General features: G+C 35.7%; 1 protein-coding gene across 1 annotated transcript in view; it reads left to right on the top strand.

Annotated features, from left to right (window-relative positions):
- LOC138696513 (GATA-binding factor C-like) overlaps window positions 1–18,886 on the top strand; it is a 677,081-nt gene that overhangs the window by 240,911 nt on the left and 417,284 nt on the right. The window contains exon 3 of the mRNA XM_069821569.1: window positions 2,850–3,908. Coding sequence (XP_069677670.1) covers window positions 2,850–3,908 — 1,059 coding nt within the window. The remainder of the gene's footprint in view (window positions 1–2,849; window positions 3,909–18,886) is intronic.

The following is an 18,886-nucleotide window of genomic DNA, read 5'->3' as shown; positions in this document are numbered from 1 at the left end:
CTAGGTATGTGAAAAATTGAATTTTTAATACATGCTCTCTAAAATAGTTACTTTTCGGACTGTTACCAGCCTAGACCGCTAAAGTCGTCATGGCAACCTTTAGCGGCGTTTTAAACAAAATCAACGCAGCGCCGCGCGCCGTCTCAATTTCTATTCGTACATAGTCTGTACGAGATTCGGATCCAAATGGCAGTGACAATCGTCATACCAGAATTTTAAACAAAATACTTCCTCATATAGGCCTAACAGCAAATAAAAGGCAACATTGTTTCATTATGTTAATTAGAAACTTTACCACTATTTTAAACAAAACAGTGCATCATATAACAGCAAATATAATCCAACATTCAACATTTCTAGCTCGGATTGAAAATTTCTCGGGATCATCACTCATATTTTCACAAAACTAAACAAAGCCTTTCATAAATAAACTAGTTCGTATGTAGCCTATTGGTGTTTAGAAGCGAGCGCTCAGAATATGAACCGCCATCTATATCCGTATTTGTACGTAGCCTATACGAGGTTCGGATCCAGACGACAGTGACAATCGTCATATCAACTTTAACAGGGTTTTTGTATGCCAATATTTTTCATTATCTTTATCAGAGGCGGTGAAAATATGATATTGACTGCTCATGCCTTTTATGCTGATATTTATATTTACTTTTGCTTTATTTTATTTCATTTCATATGATTTAGAGAGCTTTTACTAAAAAATGATGTAAGCACCATGTACGGAAAAAATTTAGCGAACTCATTCCGTATTTTGGACTCTGCTTACGTCTCGTCCAAAAACGCTGAATTCGTCCTCTAAAGACTTATTTTGCGTACTTGATACATAAATAGCTATTGAAGGAAAGAAATGTAGATTTCTATTCACTCACTCACTCACTCACTCACTCACTCACTCATTCATTCATAGTGTTCTGCTTCTGCTCAAGCACAGGTCTTTCACTGCAAACCCAGCATTCTACAGTCTTTTCTATCTTCTGCCTTTCTCTTTGTCTCTTCATATGATCCATAGGCTATATCTTAATGTCGTCTATCATCTGATATCTTCTTCTGCCCCGAACTCTTCTCCCGTTCACCATTCCTTCTAGTGCATCCTTCAGTAGGCAGTTTCTTCTCAACCAGTGACCCAGCCAATTCCTTTTCCTCTATCCGATCAGGGTCTATTAATTATTTCGAAAAGTTTATGTTTTAAAACTCCGTCAGAAAATCAAATAGGTTTACTTTTAATAAGAACATACATTTTAATTATTATTATTTTTAATAATATTATTTTTATATGTTCACTAGTTTATGAAAAAGTGAAATATAAAATTTGCAGTTTATTAAGACTCAACGAATCTAATTCGACAAAGAAACATGATTGTTTTCTTGTATAGAACTAATATAGAAAGAATGGAAGGACAGCTGATGTGATTTAAACCAGTAAATGGTTGAATTTATGGTGGTCTGAAATACTTAGTCGGTTTTGAGCTTCTAGATGAAGATACTTTAAGTCAATAACAAAGGTCACTGAAAGTGTTGTAGCTGCCGATAATACTGAGAGTATTTAGAATACATTTTTTGTTTATATATAAATTAATTATAAGATTAATATTTGAACGAGTTAATTTTCGAAGAAATTTGTTCTTAAATAAGAATGTCAATGCATTTTTATTATAAACATTAATTTACAACTAAACTTTGCGACAAATCTCTTGCATATAACCTGCAATGGCTTCCCGGTTTCCTCTAATCGGAGGAGTGTAGCGTTGCCTAGTCTAGGAGTATCGCTATCAAAAGAGCCAATTGTCCCTGGGGTATATTTAATTCTGAAATCCATTACCTTTCCAGGTGTAAAGAGAATAAATTTCCAAGTACGGCCGAAAAAGAAAATATAATTTCAGCTTAAACCGTTTCCCCTTGACATAAATGATTATAAAGACGCTGGTTACAGCGCATTGTTCGAGTGGAAATGTACTGGGTAACAGATCGGACTCTGCGTCTCTCTCTCTTTCTCGTACGGGACAGTGAAATTAATACGCCGGAGCGATCTACTATTGGTTTTCATCATATGCAGGATTTTGTTTTTCAGTATAGCCTATTTTTCTAACGTATATAAAATAAGTAAAAATATTCCATGTATTCGGTCATTGGAAATATAAATAAACTAATACTGTAACGGTCTTACTAATAAAAACTCTATATAGGCTACAGATGTTTTACTGTCTTATACGTATAAAACGAATAGCTCGTTTATTAGTCGTGTGTAAATTTCTTACTAATAATCACTACATACGTCGTGTATAACAGTATAACTGTAACACAGCTATGTCATAGTTTCGTCATTGCTTCATTACGAAAGGTAATAGAATATCTGAGGTTCTCTATTGCATCTGGTAGAGCGCTCTGGTGTGCCATGTTAAGTATCGATAGTACAACTGGCTCTGTTCTATTACCACACTATATTTTGGTCAAAGAGTACAAGCTACAGCAATATTATTCTAATTATTCTGTGCTCTTTGGTTTGTTCTTCTGTGGTTACAAGACAACCATCATCATAAAATGACAGTCGATACGAACAGCTGTTAGAAGGGCGGCCATTTTTTCTCTATATACAACGTTTAAACAAGGGGTTTCGTGTATATAACTACTGCAAAGCAATTCCCATGTATAGTTACGGCTGTTTATACATCCATCGCTTATGCATGATTTATTAGTAAGGTTTTCTGTCTCAACTCTGCATAAGTCTCGTATAAAAGCTATACACGGTTTATTAGTAAGACAGTATATTAATTGTATAAGATTGGTTAGGGACTGCACAGTTTTGAAGAGTGAATTGGATGTGTTGTGTGTTGCAGCGGCCGCGGCGGCGCGCATGTCTGCAGCGGGCAGCCAGGTGTGTCGGCCCCACTTCCACCACACACCCCTGCACCCGTGGCTGAGCGACACCACCAAGCCCATGGTGGGGCACGGCTCCGCCTGGTGTAGTCCATTCGGAACCGGCGGTTCCAGCGGTGGTTCCAGCGGCGCCGCCAGCAACTCGGCGGACGAGAAGCCGCCGTCTCCCTCCCCCGCCAGCACCTCCCACCACTCGGCCACGGCCGCCGCGCACCACCTGTTCAGCTTCCCGCCCACGCCCCCGAAGGACGCCACCCCCGACTCGGTGACAGCTGCCAGCACCGCCCTCACGAGCTCCGTCGCCGCGACGTCGTCGGCGACGTCCGCCTCCGTCGACTACCAGAACGCCGCGGCGGCGGTAGCCCACGCGGCGGCCATGGGGGTAGCGTTCATGCACCACCAGGATACCACGGGTTCCGGCCTCTGCGCGGGCAACAGCAACTCCCTCGACATCAAGCCAGGGGTTAACATGCTCAACTCTCTCGGCGCTGGCAACACCAGCTCGGCGGCGGGGGGAGGCTGTCCCGGGGGCAACGGCTCTGGGGGCGTCAAGCAGAGAGAAGGTACATCGTCAACGGGCTCGAATAATAGTTCCGCTTTTTCCACGTCATCATCTGCAGCGTCGCCACCTGAAACGGCGGCGTCGCCCAGGGAAACCGCCTGCGGGACCCAGCAGCTCCACAGTTCCTCCACGACCTCCTCACACCACCAGTCGTCACATGGCATGAGTAGTCAATCGCATCACTATCCACCCCCACCGCCCCTGCAACCGTCGCCCTACCACCACGACGCCGGGGGTGGTTCGACCCCTTCCTACGTGAGCTACCCTTCTCATCATCTGAACCACCACCACCTCAACCACCATAGCATGTCCCACCACCATCACCCTGCCGCCATGTTTAGCACCAAGTCTCTATCTGGGCATCACCAGATGGTGTCCGGTTCTCCGGGAGTCGGCGGGACGGGTGCCGGGGGTGCGAACTCGAAAACGTCCAGAACGAAATCCAGGTCGAGCGCCGGTAAGGACTGCGCCATTCAAGCGAGTCGCTAACAAGACTAACAGCTGCTCGTAGAAATGCTACCACAGTAACCCGTCTTGTAACAGATCTGTCTGGGCGACTGACTGACTCATCTCTTCTTGTAGTGGTGTTGGGATTCTTACCCCTTCTGCACCGCCAGTCACACAGACGTTGTATAAGATTCATTCTGGTTAAGATGGTGAAAGTAATGTTTGATATTAATTTAAAATATAAACAAACGCACATACATTGCTCCAAAGCACATGAGATCCGCATGACAGGATTATACCCATACATAAAAAAGAGACACATTTCAATCACAAAATCCTATGTCTGTACAGAAATTGATAGAATGACTTCTTGCATAGGCATGCAGCAGTGATAGCGTTAAGACATAGGCCTAACAGTGGTAGCTGAATGAGTTTTAGGCTGTTTCCATAGTAACAATCGAATGCGTTCAACTGAAATTCTGATGTTCCCTTGTCAGTAGTTCAATAGGACCTTTAGCTTACTGCTTATCTATAGTAAACATTGTGGCGAGATTGAGAGTGTTATGTTGGTAATGTTTGCAGAAAGAGAGTACCTCGAAGAATCCTACTGAAAAATTCTGTTTCAGACGAGAAATGCTATTGCAATTCAGGTTGTAGTGGGCCACCAGAGAGTGTGGTACCCAATCTCTGGAATTATTAATGAGATTTTTGTTTGGGAAGGCTCTTGAGAGGCATGTTTTTATAGTCTGTTGTTGAGAAAAGTTACAATAGCTCAGTGAAGAATATGAGGGAAAGATTGTAAAGTTTTCTGTTTTATCTGCTTATTCTATGTGATTAATATAAACAAAAATATTTATTTTTTTGGAAGACAGTCCTATTGCGATCGGAATGAAATGCTAATCAATATTTATGTATACCTAAGTATACTTTGAGGGGACTAAAAAAAGTGTTGGCTAGTTATATGGAAGGATGTCTTCGTCTATTTTTGAAATTTTGTTCTTTTAAAATTAATTTATAACGTTAAAAACTTAAAAAAGTTCTTGGAAACAATTTTATTTTGTGTTTCTTTAGATCACAGAGACGTTGTATACATACATACATACATACATACATACATACATACATACATACATACATATATACATACATACATACATACATACATACATACATACATACATACATACATACATACATACATACATACATACATACATACATACATACATACATACATACATACATACAATATTGCGTACAGTTGTATTTTACGCCGACAGACTTTGTGTGAAGAAATTCAAATGTAAGTAAAGTAGTCACTTCACGCACTGCTAAAAAAAACAATAATGTTCAATGTTTAAATTTTTTTTCAGTCACAAAATGTACACCTAAAAAAATGTAAAAATTATAGGTTCAAAGTAATTATACAAATTTTACAATTTACATAGACCTATACAGGGTGATTCGCGACTAATGACTAGCGCTTTAAGAACCAGTTCCATAAGCCATTTTGAGTATAAAATGTCATATGAACATGGGTCCGATTTCATCGACCGCTAAGAAGTTACAGCTGATTGAATCCTACGAAAGTAGCAGTGGTTTTGAGCAGAACTAAGAATTATTCACTTAAAATACACTTAAATTTAATTTAAAATGCTGTATTAATCATAAAATAAACGTACCTCGGAAGCAGATTTTCAAATATCCCTTCTTCCACTTCAATGCACTTGGCCGCATGGATGTGAATGGCGCACGTAGCGTTCCGTAGCTCGGCACTGCTATCGCTGGTAAGCGCAGCATATAATAACCAGATCTGTCTTCCCCTTCTCTCCCGTACTTCTTCACAGCGCAGTCCTCCGTTTAGTTTACGTTCCAAAGCTTCATTCGCAGTATGAAGTTTGGATTTTTACGAATAACTTTCAAACTAATGACAATCGAACCCATGTTCATATGGCACTTTTTGCTCAAAATGGTCTATAGAACTGATTCCTAAAGCATGGGCCATTAACTGTGAGTCACCTTCCATATTTATCCCAGTGCTTTGAAGAACAGTAAAAGCGGAAGATCGGGAAGTGGACGCTTCACTTCTTGCATTTAAATAACCTTCTTTGCATTTTACTGATTTTGCTTCTTCTAGAATTTTTTGACAATTTCCAATAATTTGTCCTTCGACTTATCTGGCATAATTACAATACAATGATCTCCGCTACTTCAGAAATATTATAAGTTTCACCCTCCAAATTCTTCTAAATCAATCAGTCATAAGAATGCAAATATTTATTATTGTAACTGTGGAAGTTACAATGTTGTTCACAATATTCTTGACCTTCGCTTTCTTTGATGACTGTGATATTCATAAACGAAATAACTTTAAAACATATTTTGTTTGGATATTTTCTTTTCCTTTTAATTTCAAGGCTGTCGCAGTAAAAAAAAAAAAACAAACAAAAAAAAAAAACATGTAGGCCTATGTTGCACTTATGGGGTGATTTTAACCTTTTTTTTGTGATTTTTGGAACTCGACTATGCCATTTTTCATAGACTTCACACTTGTGCCAACAAACATCACTTTACGAACTTGTATAATAAATAAGTATTAGATATAAAAGCACCCTATTATTCATGTTTGACTTAGTGGATCCTACCACAACCTAGATATACAATCACGAAGCTCAATATGTAATAAATATGCATCCATAGATAGTTGCTAACCACTAGGATCGCTACTATCGCCTCTTTACAGACAATGCGAAGTAATAACTGCACAATCTATTGTTCCTAGCAACCTCAAAACTGAAGGTTCGTGATACTGGTCTGCACAACAGTCTTAAAGATGTTTTATACGTTGATTTTGTGAGTAGCGAGGTCCACAAATAGGTGTTATGCAAAAAAAAAAAAAAAAAAAAAAAAAAACATACACAGTATTAACTATATATAGGCCTACAAATAGGAAAATGATAAAGCTGGCTACTCTGGGAGCAAAAGATAAACTTCTAATTCTTTCATTTATAGTTTACTGCCCAAGGCAGATCTTTTACTGCAAATCCAGCACTCTCCAATCTTCCATAAAAGTTATAACATTTTCAGTTACAAACTGACAATTTGTTTGTGTAAGAGAAGTTTTATAGCTTAAGAGAAATATACAATTAAGCTCTATTTTAAGTCAATTTAAAACTTTTGTTTAGTCTATATTCAACGTCTGTGTGAAATGGCTGTGTGGTATTATTGCACTGTTTTTAACAGCACACGCAATTTGGTCTTTTTTGGCGTGGGAATGAATTTTTATGTGTGTGCTCTTTTCACACTTCTATTACACGCACAATGTGTTTTTATCTCTCTTTATCTGTAAAACTAGTCTACCATAAATCGACAAATTTAGAGAAAAGTAGCGACGTTTACCTTAAAGTCTGCAAACGAATGTGACATCGTTGTCACAGAATGTCATATAAGCGATTAAATATTCGAAAAGTCTGATATAAAATTCAGCAAAGAATACTTACACGTATCAAGAATTCCAATCTTATACGGAAAAGATAAAAATTGTGTCAGCAAAAATGCTGTCCAAAGTTGAAAGGCGTGGATATAATGTTTGGAATATGTTAGTGTTCTGTTTTATTTCTCTGCGTAGCAACGTAAACATATTTTGTTAGTGCAAGAATTCTTACTTTCAGGACAAATCCAAGACGTGATTATCAGTTGTTTATTCACAAACATTTATTTTCACGGACGGCTGTATAATAAATTACGCCAAAAAAATTAACAGGGGTTTTACTAATTCATTATGTTGACTTTAATTATTTAGGAATCTATTATATCGTTTCATTAAAAAGAAACGTTAATTCTTTGTTTTCTTAGATATGCTTAACGTTTCAGGTGCAACAATTTTATATAAAATTTCTAAATCGTTTTCAATTGGCTTTGAAACAAAATCTCTTACGTCCACCTCTAATCGTAGGTCTAATTGAGTTTCAATCAGATTCGTAGTTTGGAAAGGGTCCTGCTTTGAGCTACAAATTAAACCTGAAACACGAGTTCATATCAAACTCAGTTACGATTGAAGGTGAGCTTAACAGATTTTGTTTCAGAGTTTCTCAACTGTTTTATTAATAGTTAATTCCGTTACAAATATATTATTTTTATAGTTGTGTTTCCTTAAATACAGAGCTATTATTATCATACGTCCCAGAAAACAGCGGCCGGCCGCGCCCTGCGTGGTTTCCGCCGAGCGCATAACCATTTCTCCGGAACTTCTCCAGTATATAACAGTACTAACGATAAATGTTCAATAATTTGGACTTACCATGCTCACAGTCGTTGCTGAAAATGGCCCCCGTTTGCCGCCATACTCAACTGACATCTTCTGATAAACGAATGAATAACACTTTGAAGTTCCACATCATTGATAGCTTGGATTTCTTCTCGTATATAGTCTTTTAGTTCACCTATAGAATGAGGTTTTTTTTTCCTATAAACCCTAACTTTTAGTGTTCCCATAAAAGCCACAGGATGTTATATCTGGGCTTCGTGGTGGACTCAAATTAATACTGAACAGTCTCGTACCGAAAATACTACGTTTTCTGCTTGATTTTCGATTCATCACTGAGCCTGTTTATTTAAATCTTTTAGCGAGTCTTGTAATTGTTTTGGCAGAAGGCACAGGTCTGTTTGAAAACTTTGTTCGAAATTTTCGTCTTGTTTTCGCACACGACCTTTTGCCTTTTATGAACTTCTTGTACATATACACACGTTCACACAGTCAGAATTTGTTGCTAGGCATTACCTAAATACACAATAATCACTAAACTTTATACACTAACGTTGTACACTTGAAGAATCGAGAGTTTCATTACACGACTTATAAGCACACTGAATGCCATGTGGCTACTGGAGCTCGATTGCGCGGGAGAAACGGTTAGCGCGCGGCGCAATCCACGCAGGTCGAGGCTGGCCGGCCGGCCTCTTTTTTTCTGGGACGTATGATAATAATAGCTCTGCAGTTTGAGGAAATATTTCTCTACTAGGAAGGTAAAACAAAGTTTCATTGGATAATTGCTTGCAAGTGTAAGTAATTAATTAATTAATTTTAAAATATCGTAGAAATAACTATTCATTATAAAGATTTTGAGAATTATTCCATACTATATGATATAATTAAAAAAAATCGATACGTCCGCTTTATTCAAGTCATCATAGTTTTACAAGGAAGCTTAACTGTAAGACTTTATAGATACAGTAAATATTATAGGTCTATTAAAAAAACAAATTCTTGTTATGAAATGATTTCGAACGTTTGCGTAATATAATAATTTACAGGCGTAGGCTACGCAGAGATAACGGTAAAACAGTTTCTTTTGAAAGCTGGAATATGTCCAAAATTTTGAAAATGTCTTACGCTGAATGACATAAAAATCATAAATTCGACATTTTCGCTTTCTGCAAGTACCTCTGTAACAACCTACAACCGTCTCCTTCCGACCCCTCCCTTCCCACCTTCCCAAGAACCTAATGTCACATTTGACGCTACATAAACAACTGTTGACGTTGCATTCTAAAATAAACAAAAGGACATTAATTCAGTTCCAAGGTTTGTGATGTCAAAAGTTTATATTATTTTCCCACAGAAAAATATTACATTACAAAGAAATTCTATTATTCATTACCATAGTAACGAGATGTGATAAGCATACTACATGTTTAAAGCTTTAAATTATACCTACATAATATGAAATACATCTGGCAGCTTTGGACTTAGTCTCACAGAGTATGAGTGTGTGTTGAACACGACTGAACAGAGGAAATTTAATTGGTAGAGACGTCGTGTTCAATTATTGTATTTCATGAAGACACAACGCTTGTGTTTATTTTTAATACATTATAGTCGCATTCTGGAGTAATGTTGAACAGTAAAAAAGAATTGTTTATTTTTGTTGAAATAATTATTTAAAAACAACCTGCAGTGTATTTGTTGCGTCAAATGAGAGTTTAATTGCATTTAATGGATCATGAATGATATCAGTAGAAAGAAATATTTTATTTTTCTTTGTGTATCTATATGTATATCACTTTTTATATTTGATGTAGAGCCTTCAGTTTCCTTATCGTCTTGATTTCATCGCATGCATTTCCACACTGTGTAGATTGTGTGTGTATATATGTAATATTTTATTAATATTTTAGATAGTAAGAGTGCTTAAACATTAATTTCTCTTTTGTGACAAATCGTATTCTGTAAGTTTTTTATATTAACATGTTGTCTTCCATTACAGTGAATATTATATTAAAGTTACGCGAATTTTATAACAGAGTTTGAGGTAGATTACTGATAATATCAATCGTGCATGGGCAACAATATCGAATTAATTTATCAAACAAAATACAGGATGAAACGTAAGCAATATCATTAATTTCAGGGGGTTAATCTTTGAGATATTTCAACAAAAAATATAATACAGTTTTACTCGTTTTTGCGTCCTTTTTGAGATAAAATTTGTTTTATACTATGAAACATTTTTGGGAAAGCTATTGGTAGAATTCCCAATATGCTTAGGTCTACTCAATTTAAGAGAGCATTGTATTATTATAATAGATAATTGAAAGAATTTGTTTTGTCCTTTAAATGTGCAGAAATTCGACCCAACAAATGCAACTTTTCGTTTTGCAAAGAAATTTTACAATGTTACATTTGTTCAGATCAAATTTCTGCACATTTAAAGAACAAAACTAAAATTACACTGCTCTCTTAAATTGATTGAGCATATTGGGAATTTAACAAGCAATGTCATTTTTGATACGAAGCAATTTTTATTTCGAAAAGGAAGCAAAAACGAGCAAAATTGTATTACTTCTTTGCTTGAAATATCTCAAAGAATAACGCCCTGAAATTAATGAAATTACTTACGCTTCATCCTGTATATTAGGTAATTTATACAAATATCCACAAATTGTTAAAGTAGGTTAGACTACTTTTTGCTTAGCTTGGCTTTTTTAAGGGTCGAAACCGAGACGAATCCCGCCACGTAGGTACTCATTGACCCATAATTATCTGATATAGAGCGCAGATGTCCAGGCATTTATTTTGGCTAAAGTAGACAGGCAAATATGCATTTAAATTCAGGGAATATTCAGTAAAATGCTCAAAATAGACAAATAAGCACTTAAATTTATAGAATACTCAGTAAAAATGCTCAAAATATAGACAAATAAGCATTTAAATTTAGGAAATACTCAGTAAAATGCTCAAAAGAGACAAATAAGCATTTAAATTCATGGAATACTCAGTAAAATGCTCAAAATAGACAAATAAGCATTTAAATTTAGAGAATACTCAGTAAAAATGCTCAAAATATAGTCAAATAAGCATTTAAATTTAGGAAAAACTCAGTAAAATGCTGAAAATAGACAAATAAGCATTTAAATTCATGGAATACTCAGTAAAATGCTCAAAATATACATTTAAAAATTACGAGACTAGACAGTAAACCCATCAATGTAGTAATTTAATATAGACTACAAAGACACCTCTATATCACATTTTGATACTTCTCTTACTTTTTATGGTTACATGCCACATCAATATATTTTTTGAAGTTATCAAATCTCATGGTCAGCGGCCTATCAGAAAGGACTTACACATTTTACACAGTTTCTTCATAAAGTTAAAAAAGGAAAGCTACAAGCACTGTTCCATATTTTTACTTACCTTGTATACTTACATACGGTATACATTGTAGACTATAGAGAGCGGAAGTAATAAAACTGTGCAGATTGGAGGGTAGAATACAATAAATTAAAGTAAATAAAAAATCCATTATGAGTTTTGTAGTTAAGTGTATGGTTAATTAGAAAATTAGACTGGAAGCCAGAATAATTTGGCAACAGCACATCACCGGTTCACCTATGAATACACGCACACACACGATCTGAACAGCAAAATTCCGTCCCTTAGTTATAGGATATCTTATCACTTTCGTTTTGTTGACCAAATAATAATATTCAAGTATGTAAAGGCCAACTATTAGGTAAAACACGGGAATTTTACTTGAAGCAGTAAAGAGATAGGTTGGAAGTAAATCCCGAAAACACAAAGTGTATGATTATGTCTCGTGACCAGAACATAGTACGAAATGGAAATATAAAAATTGGAAATCTATCCTTTGAAAAGGTGAAAAGTTCAAATATCTTGGAGCAACAGTAACAAATATAAATGACACTCGAGAGGAAATTAAACGCAGAATAAATATGGGAAACGTTGTTATTATTCGGTTGAGAAGCTTATTGTCATCCAATCTGCTCTCAAAAAACCTGAAACTTTCTGTATGGTTGTAAAACTGGAACTCTCACTTTGAGAGAGGAACAAAGGTTAAGGGTGTTCCAGAATAAGGTGCTTAGGAAAATATTTGGGGCTAAGAGGGATGAAGTTACAGGAGAATGGAGAAAGTTACACAACGCAGAACTGCACGCATTGTGTTCTTCACCTGACATAATTAGGAATATTAAGTCCAGACGTTTGAGATGGGAAGGGCATGTAGCACGTATGGACGAATCCAGAAATGCATATAGATTGTTAGTTGGAAGGCCGGAGAGAAAAAGACCTTTGGGGAGGCCGAGACGTAGATGAGAGGATAATATAAAAATGGATTTGAAAGAAGTGGAATATAATGGTAGGCACTGGATTAATCTAGATGAGGATAGGGACCGATGGCGGGCTTATGTGATAGTGGCAATGAACCCCTGGGTTCCTTAAAAGCTATTTGTAAGTATGCAAAGGCCTGTTTCAGTCATACGTAAGGTTTTCTTTCTTAAAGAGAGGACGGCAATGTACATTCATACAGGAATTAGTGATGATTCTTATAGCTTCCTTCTGCAGTTTAAACACTTTGTTAATGTGGGTACTGTTCCCCCAAAGTAAGATTTCATATGATATAATACTGTTAAAAGGTATGCAAAGTATGTTGTCTTCATATAGCCTAATGTAAAGGGAGGAAAGCTTTCCGCCTCTCAATAAAAACAAAGTTTCAGACAATTTTCCACAGATATGTTCAATATGGTGATCTCTAATCCCGTAGGTTACTTTTCTCAATTTGGAGTAAACTGTCCCCTTGAAGGGACTCCAACAATGAAAAAAAATAACATTTTATTCCATGATTTTTTATATTTTGTCACAAATGTTTGAAGTTGTTGACATGAATTGCTATTTCAATAATTAAATTTGTATCACAACTGCATCTGGTATCCTTTAGCAGCTAATAATTGAATCGATTATTATTGAAAGGTCACATATCCACTTTTTTGACAAATTGAGTTATGACCACCATTTTATGCTTTTATGCTTTTAAATTGCTTTATTTCAGAAATAAGATATGTTGCCGTAGCAAAATAATGTTCTTAACAGATACATTCTTAAGTATTTTGTTAGTCAATAATAGTTAAAACACATTTAAGAACATAAAAATTTATTTTATTACGTTTCGCTTATTGTTTATTATTGAAAGGGCACAAGTCCATCATGAATATTATTTTTTTTACAGTTAAGTTTTAGTGATGTTACAATTAGTTTATGCATGTAAATATAACTTAACACCTTTGTCGTCGAATAAAAAATATCTGATTACACTACAACGTGCCATTAGCAAAGTAAACAGTTTTTTTCTTCTCCTGTAAAATTGACAAAAGTGGACATGTGGCCTTTCAAAAATAATCAGTTCAATTCAAATACTTGTCAGATAGCAGTGTCATTGAATTCATAGTGTCTTGACGTAATAATAATAAATTTGCACAGCTTTTGACACTGGTTGGGATGTAATGACTCGTAATTCTGTTGTTATAATACAAAAACTCTGCTCACTGTATCCGTGCAAGAGGATCAACTGGAGGAATCATTGCACAGCACCGTTCTGAGCGGAACAATGGATCTCTGTGGTCTGTGTGACGTAGCGGTCCCGTTTTCTCACGACATGCTCCCTCCGCTTTATTTTATAATTATGTATGCAAGGAAATAATTATCGTGTGGTTAGTAATATGAATTCCAGTTGTTGTGCAACCAAGCCGAGCAAAGCACTCGTTGAAACGCCAGTGAGAGCAACCATTTTGTTTCGCCGACATCATTCAAGATAAAAAAGAAAGACGTCTTGGTTCACTTTTATGTGTATTATTAATTACCATTGAACTTTGGAGTCGGTCTTCCTGTGTCATGTTACCGCAGTTTATTGTTAATTGAATGCGGTAGCTAGCAAACTAAGTCGTAAAACTAAAATTGATATAGGCCTAAGGGAATCGTTGTTAACCCATTTTAGTATGTATTTATTTTATTAATACAAGTGAACCTTACACTCGTCCTTCTTACGTCACGTTATTACAACTCTACCTTAAATAAAATAAAATTAATGCAAAAAGTTACAAATTACTATTCTGCTAATGCACCAGTTCACCGATAGAGTACAGGAATTTGTTGAATTTCGTCAAATCAGAGCCGTCCAACGTTAGAGTAGCCTATTGTAGATTTTATATTGTTACTTTTGTCGCTGATAATTTGCAATTGTTTCCTGCTTAATAGGGTACATAAGTAGGCCTACATATTTATTTAAAAGGCAATGGAAGTTGTATATAGCCATCACCAGGGCCGAGTATTTATGGAGATCGCAAAAATCACAACATAATAGATATGCAATAGATTTTTACTAATCTTTACGAATTAAGTTATTCTGATTAATAATATGTAGATAAAACAATCACGACAAATCGCGAAGTAGAGTTCTAATAGCGAAATATGAACACATTCGCGAATTATTATTATTATTATTATTATTATTATTATTATTATTATTATTATTATTATTATTATTATTATTATTGCGTCGTTTTATAGCGAATTTCATGTTCTGGGTTTTTTTCGCATTTTTTTTTCACTTGAATTTGTTATATATCCAAGTAGGCTACATTACATGGTATTCCAGGTGTTCTGATTACATTAATGAACTCAAGAGATGGAGAATTCAACATTTTCACATAATTTGAAAGTGTTAATTTAAGGGCTGCAAGTTTTTTTTTCGTTTTTAATTAATGTGTGTTAAATACAGCCTCAATTCAACAAATATTGTCTATTAGCCATACCGCACCTTTACCAGAATCCAACGAACCTTTAATTATTCGGAAAGTACAGTAATATTCATAATAAGTTAACACTCCAATTCCAAAAAATGGTATTTTCCAAAATTTCCATTAATCTCCGCTAAGAGTACAAACCAAACTCCGACAAACTCGACCGACACCAATATTAAAAAACACAAATGATAACATTAATCTCCATAAATACCTGCCCTTGCGCATATCTGTAAAGAAATAAATCTGTGGCTTCCGAGTATCATTGTTTTCATAGTAGGTATGTAAAGCTGTAACACATGGTGTATGTTTTTTTTCCTAATTTAGGATTTTTAGTAGTGTTATGATTTTGCTAAGGAGAATATTAGAAACTTAGAAGTTATTATAAAATTACCAAGAATTCTCTTTAAAGCTCTAAGTAAATAAACATACTTTTGATTATATGAAGTGACCTTGATATACTGTATATCGCAGTGAAAATCATTGAGAGAGAATAAAACTTGAATAAAAGGATGGAATTTGTAGGATGGTTATTTTGCCAAAGAACATCGTATTCAATACATCTTAAGAGAGAAATATTAATTTGAAATATTTTTTGAAGTTCACTTTTTCTTTACTTGGTTATTTAACGACGCTGTGTCAACTAATGGATTTTTAAGGGTTGATGGAATTGGTGATAGTGAGACGGTATTTGGCGAGATGAGGCCGGGGATTCGCTATGGATTATCTGACATTCGCCTTACGGTTGGGGAGAACCTCGGAAAAAACCCAACCTTGTGATCAGCCCAAGCGAGAATCGAACCTACGCCCGAGCGAAATTTCGGATCAGTAGGCAAACGCGCTACTGCCTTAGCTGCGCCGGTGGGCCTGAAGTTCACAGACATGATCTTATGAGTGGTTCTTAACTTTTTTGTGTAGGTACAGTAACTACTACTACATAAAAATAAAACAAAGAAGTAATATTTTTAAATTTGTTTTTATTTATAGCAGTATTAACTTTGAGGTCATTGCGCTACTGTCGACATTGTTGATACACTGAATTGCTACCATCTTTCGGCACGTCTGCGAATCACTATGTCATCTAGTGAACATACGCAGTCATATCCATCATGTAGGTCTATTGTCAGATGAAATTAACGTCTTATGAGAAAATATTATCAGTAAATGGAATTCAGAGCCATTCCGGCTTTACCTTGTTAAGTAACTGGATTCCTACTTATTTTTGATCTAGGAAACTACTGAGAACCCCGATCATAATGGACGACCCCGTGATCTCCTAGATACAAGTCCAATGTTTTGCCACTGAGTGACTTCGCTGTGTGGAATAGCTTTTAGTACTAGTTTCATCTTCGATATTATACATACATACATACATACATACATACATACATACATACATACATACATACATACATACATACATACATACATACATGCATAGATATACACTCCCGCTATACAGAAAAGATTCCTTATGTCTATTTTGCTCGCTCATGCTGATATTAGTTGCGTAGAGCCTGCATGTTGCCCATTTGTAAAGATCATCTTCAGTAGCTGTGTTATAACGTACACAGGACTGTAGTTATAGTTGAAGCATAATGAGTGAATAATTAGGGTTCTTCAGAAACGCCAAAGACATTAAGATTACAGTAAATACTTGCTTTATGGTCACTGTACGCCGTTCTTCTGATTGAGTGGGGTAATACTGTTTTATTGCCTTTCCTTTGTTATATCAATTAGTCTCAATTTTCTACGCTAGACTGCAAAATATTTTGCATAAACCTGTGTTTAAGATCAGTCAAGAAGAACTGCTAGTGCATGGTTGCCAACTACATACGCCATTTATTAATTTCCGGTACGATTTATTAATTTTATTAGTGTTAGGACCATAATTTCTTCTTATAACCGTTATAATCTTCATAGATCTTCGAGATGATTGCATTTTCATTCAGCCGGCCGAAAATATTATGAACACAAATCAAGCGAATACTTCGTTATATCATACTGTTCTAATTTATTTATTATCAGTCGTAGGCTATTTTTAATTGATTTGATTGATTGATTGAGTAATTGATTGATTGATTGATTGATTGAGGGTTTCTACGATCTAGAACTCTTATTGATCCATTGCAGTAATTCTCAGGTAGGAGTTTCTCATCCACACCGGCCGACTATGCTGAGGTTCTCTGTGTATCTAGGTAAATGCAGACATCCTCCTGTGCACGTCACTGACCGGTGATCGGAGAAATGCTGATGATAATAATAATGGAAGGAGGGATGTTGAACTTCATGATGTTACCTAGGCTATATTGGTGAAATAGAAAAATCCCGAAAAAAAAAAGCCCAGCTGCAACCTTGTCTGGAAAAAGTAGCAAAATGTTATGTAGAGTGGAATGGTGCGTTATGACCGCGTCTGTGGCTCAGGCGCTAATGCGTTTGCTTTCCACCCTAGTGGCCCGAGTACAATACCCGACTAGGTCTTGATGAAGTTTGTAATAGGCAAAGTAGATGTTGTTGAGGGCTTTCTTTGAGGTAGGCCTACTCCCTTTTCCTCTATCATCCCACCAATACATTCCATCTTTCTATCATTTCATCCATTATCTGCAATAGTTAAAAATACCTGATGTGAAGTCTTGCACATATAGTGAGGATAACGTAAATTGGTTCCTAAAAGTCTAGTTTGGCAAGTTGCCAACTAATACCAAATATCACCAAAGAAGGTAAAATCACAATGCTACGTACTGAAATAATAATAATAGTATTGTAGCGGGTCTACTGAATTACTTGTGTGGAAAGAAACATTATAATTCTATGTTATAGGAGTGGAAATTTATTTTCAGTGGTTTTCATAAAACAACCACAGTCCAGAGATTTTTTTTTTTTTTTTGGTGAAAATAGCCACTGTCCAGGACGATAGTAGTATGTACAAAATATATCCCATTCATATTATCTTGAAACGTTTATCCATATAATTTTAAACTGTAGACTGGCAGTACTGCTTATGTACGCGGCAAAATAATCTCAGAGAAATATACTTTAGCACGTGAATTGTATTAGTGATGGAGTCATCTTTAGGTGCAGAAGTAACCCCATGGAAGAAACGTAAGCAACGAAAGAAGAAGAAGAAACAAGATATAATAAAGAAAAAGAATATTAAGGAGAGGCACACTTCAGCCACAACAGAATATTTTTTCTTAAAACAACGATTGTCCACAGTTACCTACATTTATACATGTATTTCTATTAGGCAATCTAAGCTGTAAATGTACTTCTGCTGTCCCAAGTTTCTAGAACACCTTAAGAAATGGCATGATGAATTTCATAGTTTTTTTGTTTCTCCTGAAAATTTATGTTTTTGGACTATGGTTGTTTTTCCAAAAATAACCCTTCAATTATTGAACTGAAATGAACAAGAAATTTTGGATATTTGATACTTCTGTCTGTTTTGTTTCTGTTATCAAGAAGAAAACTACACACACTTTTACGTTGACTTTTTTTTGGTATTACGGAATATTCTGATTCCAATGAAATGTTCCTAATTTTTTCCTAAATTGCATATATTATGAGTTATTCGATGTAGATTTGGATTATGAGGAAATATGCACATCACGTTGCTCTTAATACCAGTGGAGGAACTGTCAAGAGAGGTACAATTGCAGATTGTGGTATAATACGAGGCCTTTATCTATAAAGTTAACATTGTGAAGACAACCTTCAAACCATGCTACATACATTCATCCCCGACAGAAAGAAATAAGTAACGATAACTTATATGAAGAAGGAGGTTTCCTTTTACAACGAGACATGATTTTTATCCATATCACCATGTTGTCAGATACACTCCACAACATATTCTCGTCGTTACTATTTATTTCGACTGTAATATTTGTC

This window comes from Periplaneta americana, chromosome 3 (genome assembly GCF_040183065.1).
Source record: "Periplaneta americana isolate PAMFEO1 chromosome 3, P.americana_PAMFEO1_priV1, whole genome shotgun sequence".
Taxonomy (NCBI): Eukaryota; Metazoa; Arthropoda; class Insecta; order Blattodea; family Blattidae; genus Periplaneta; species Periplaneta americana.
Note: the sequence above shows the minus strand (reverse complement) of the source record. Positions and strands in the feature narration are given on the sequence as shown.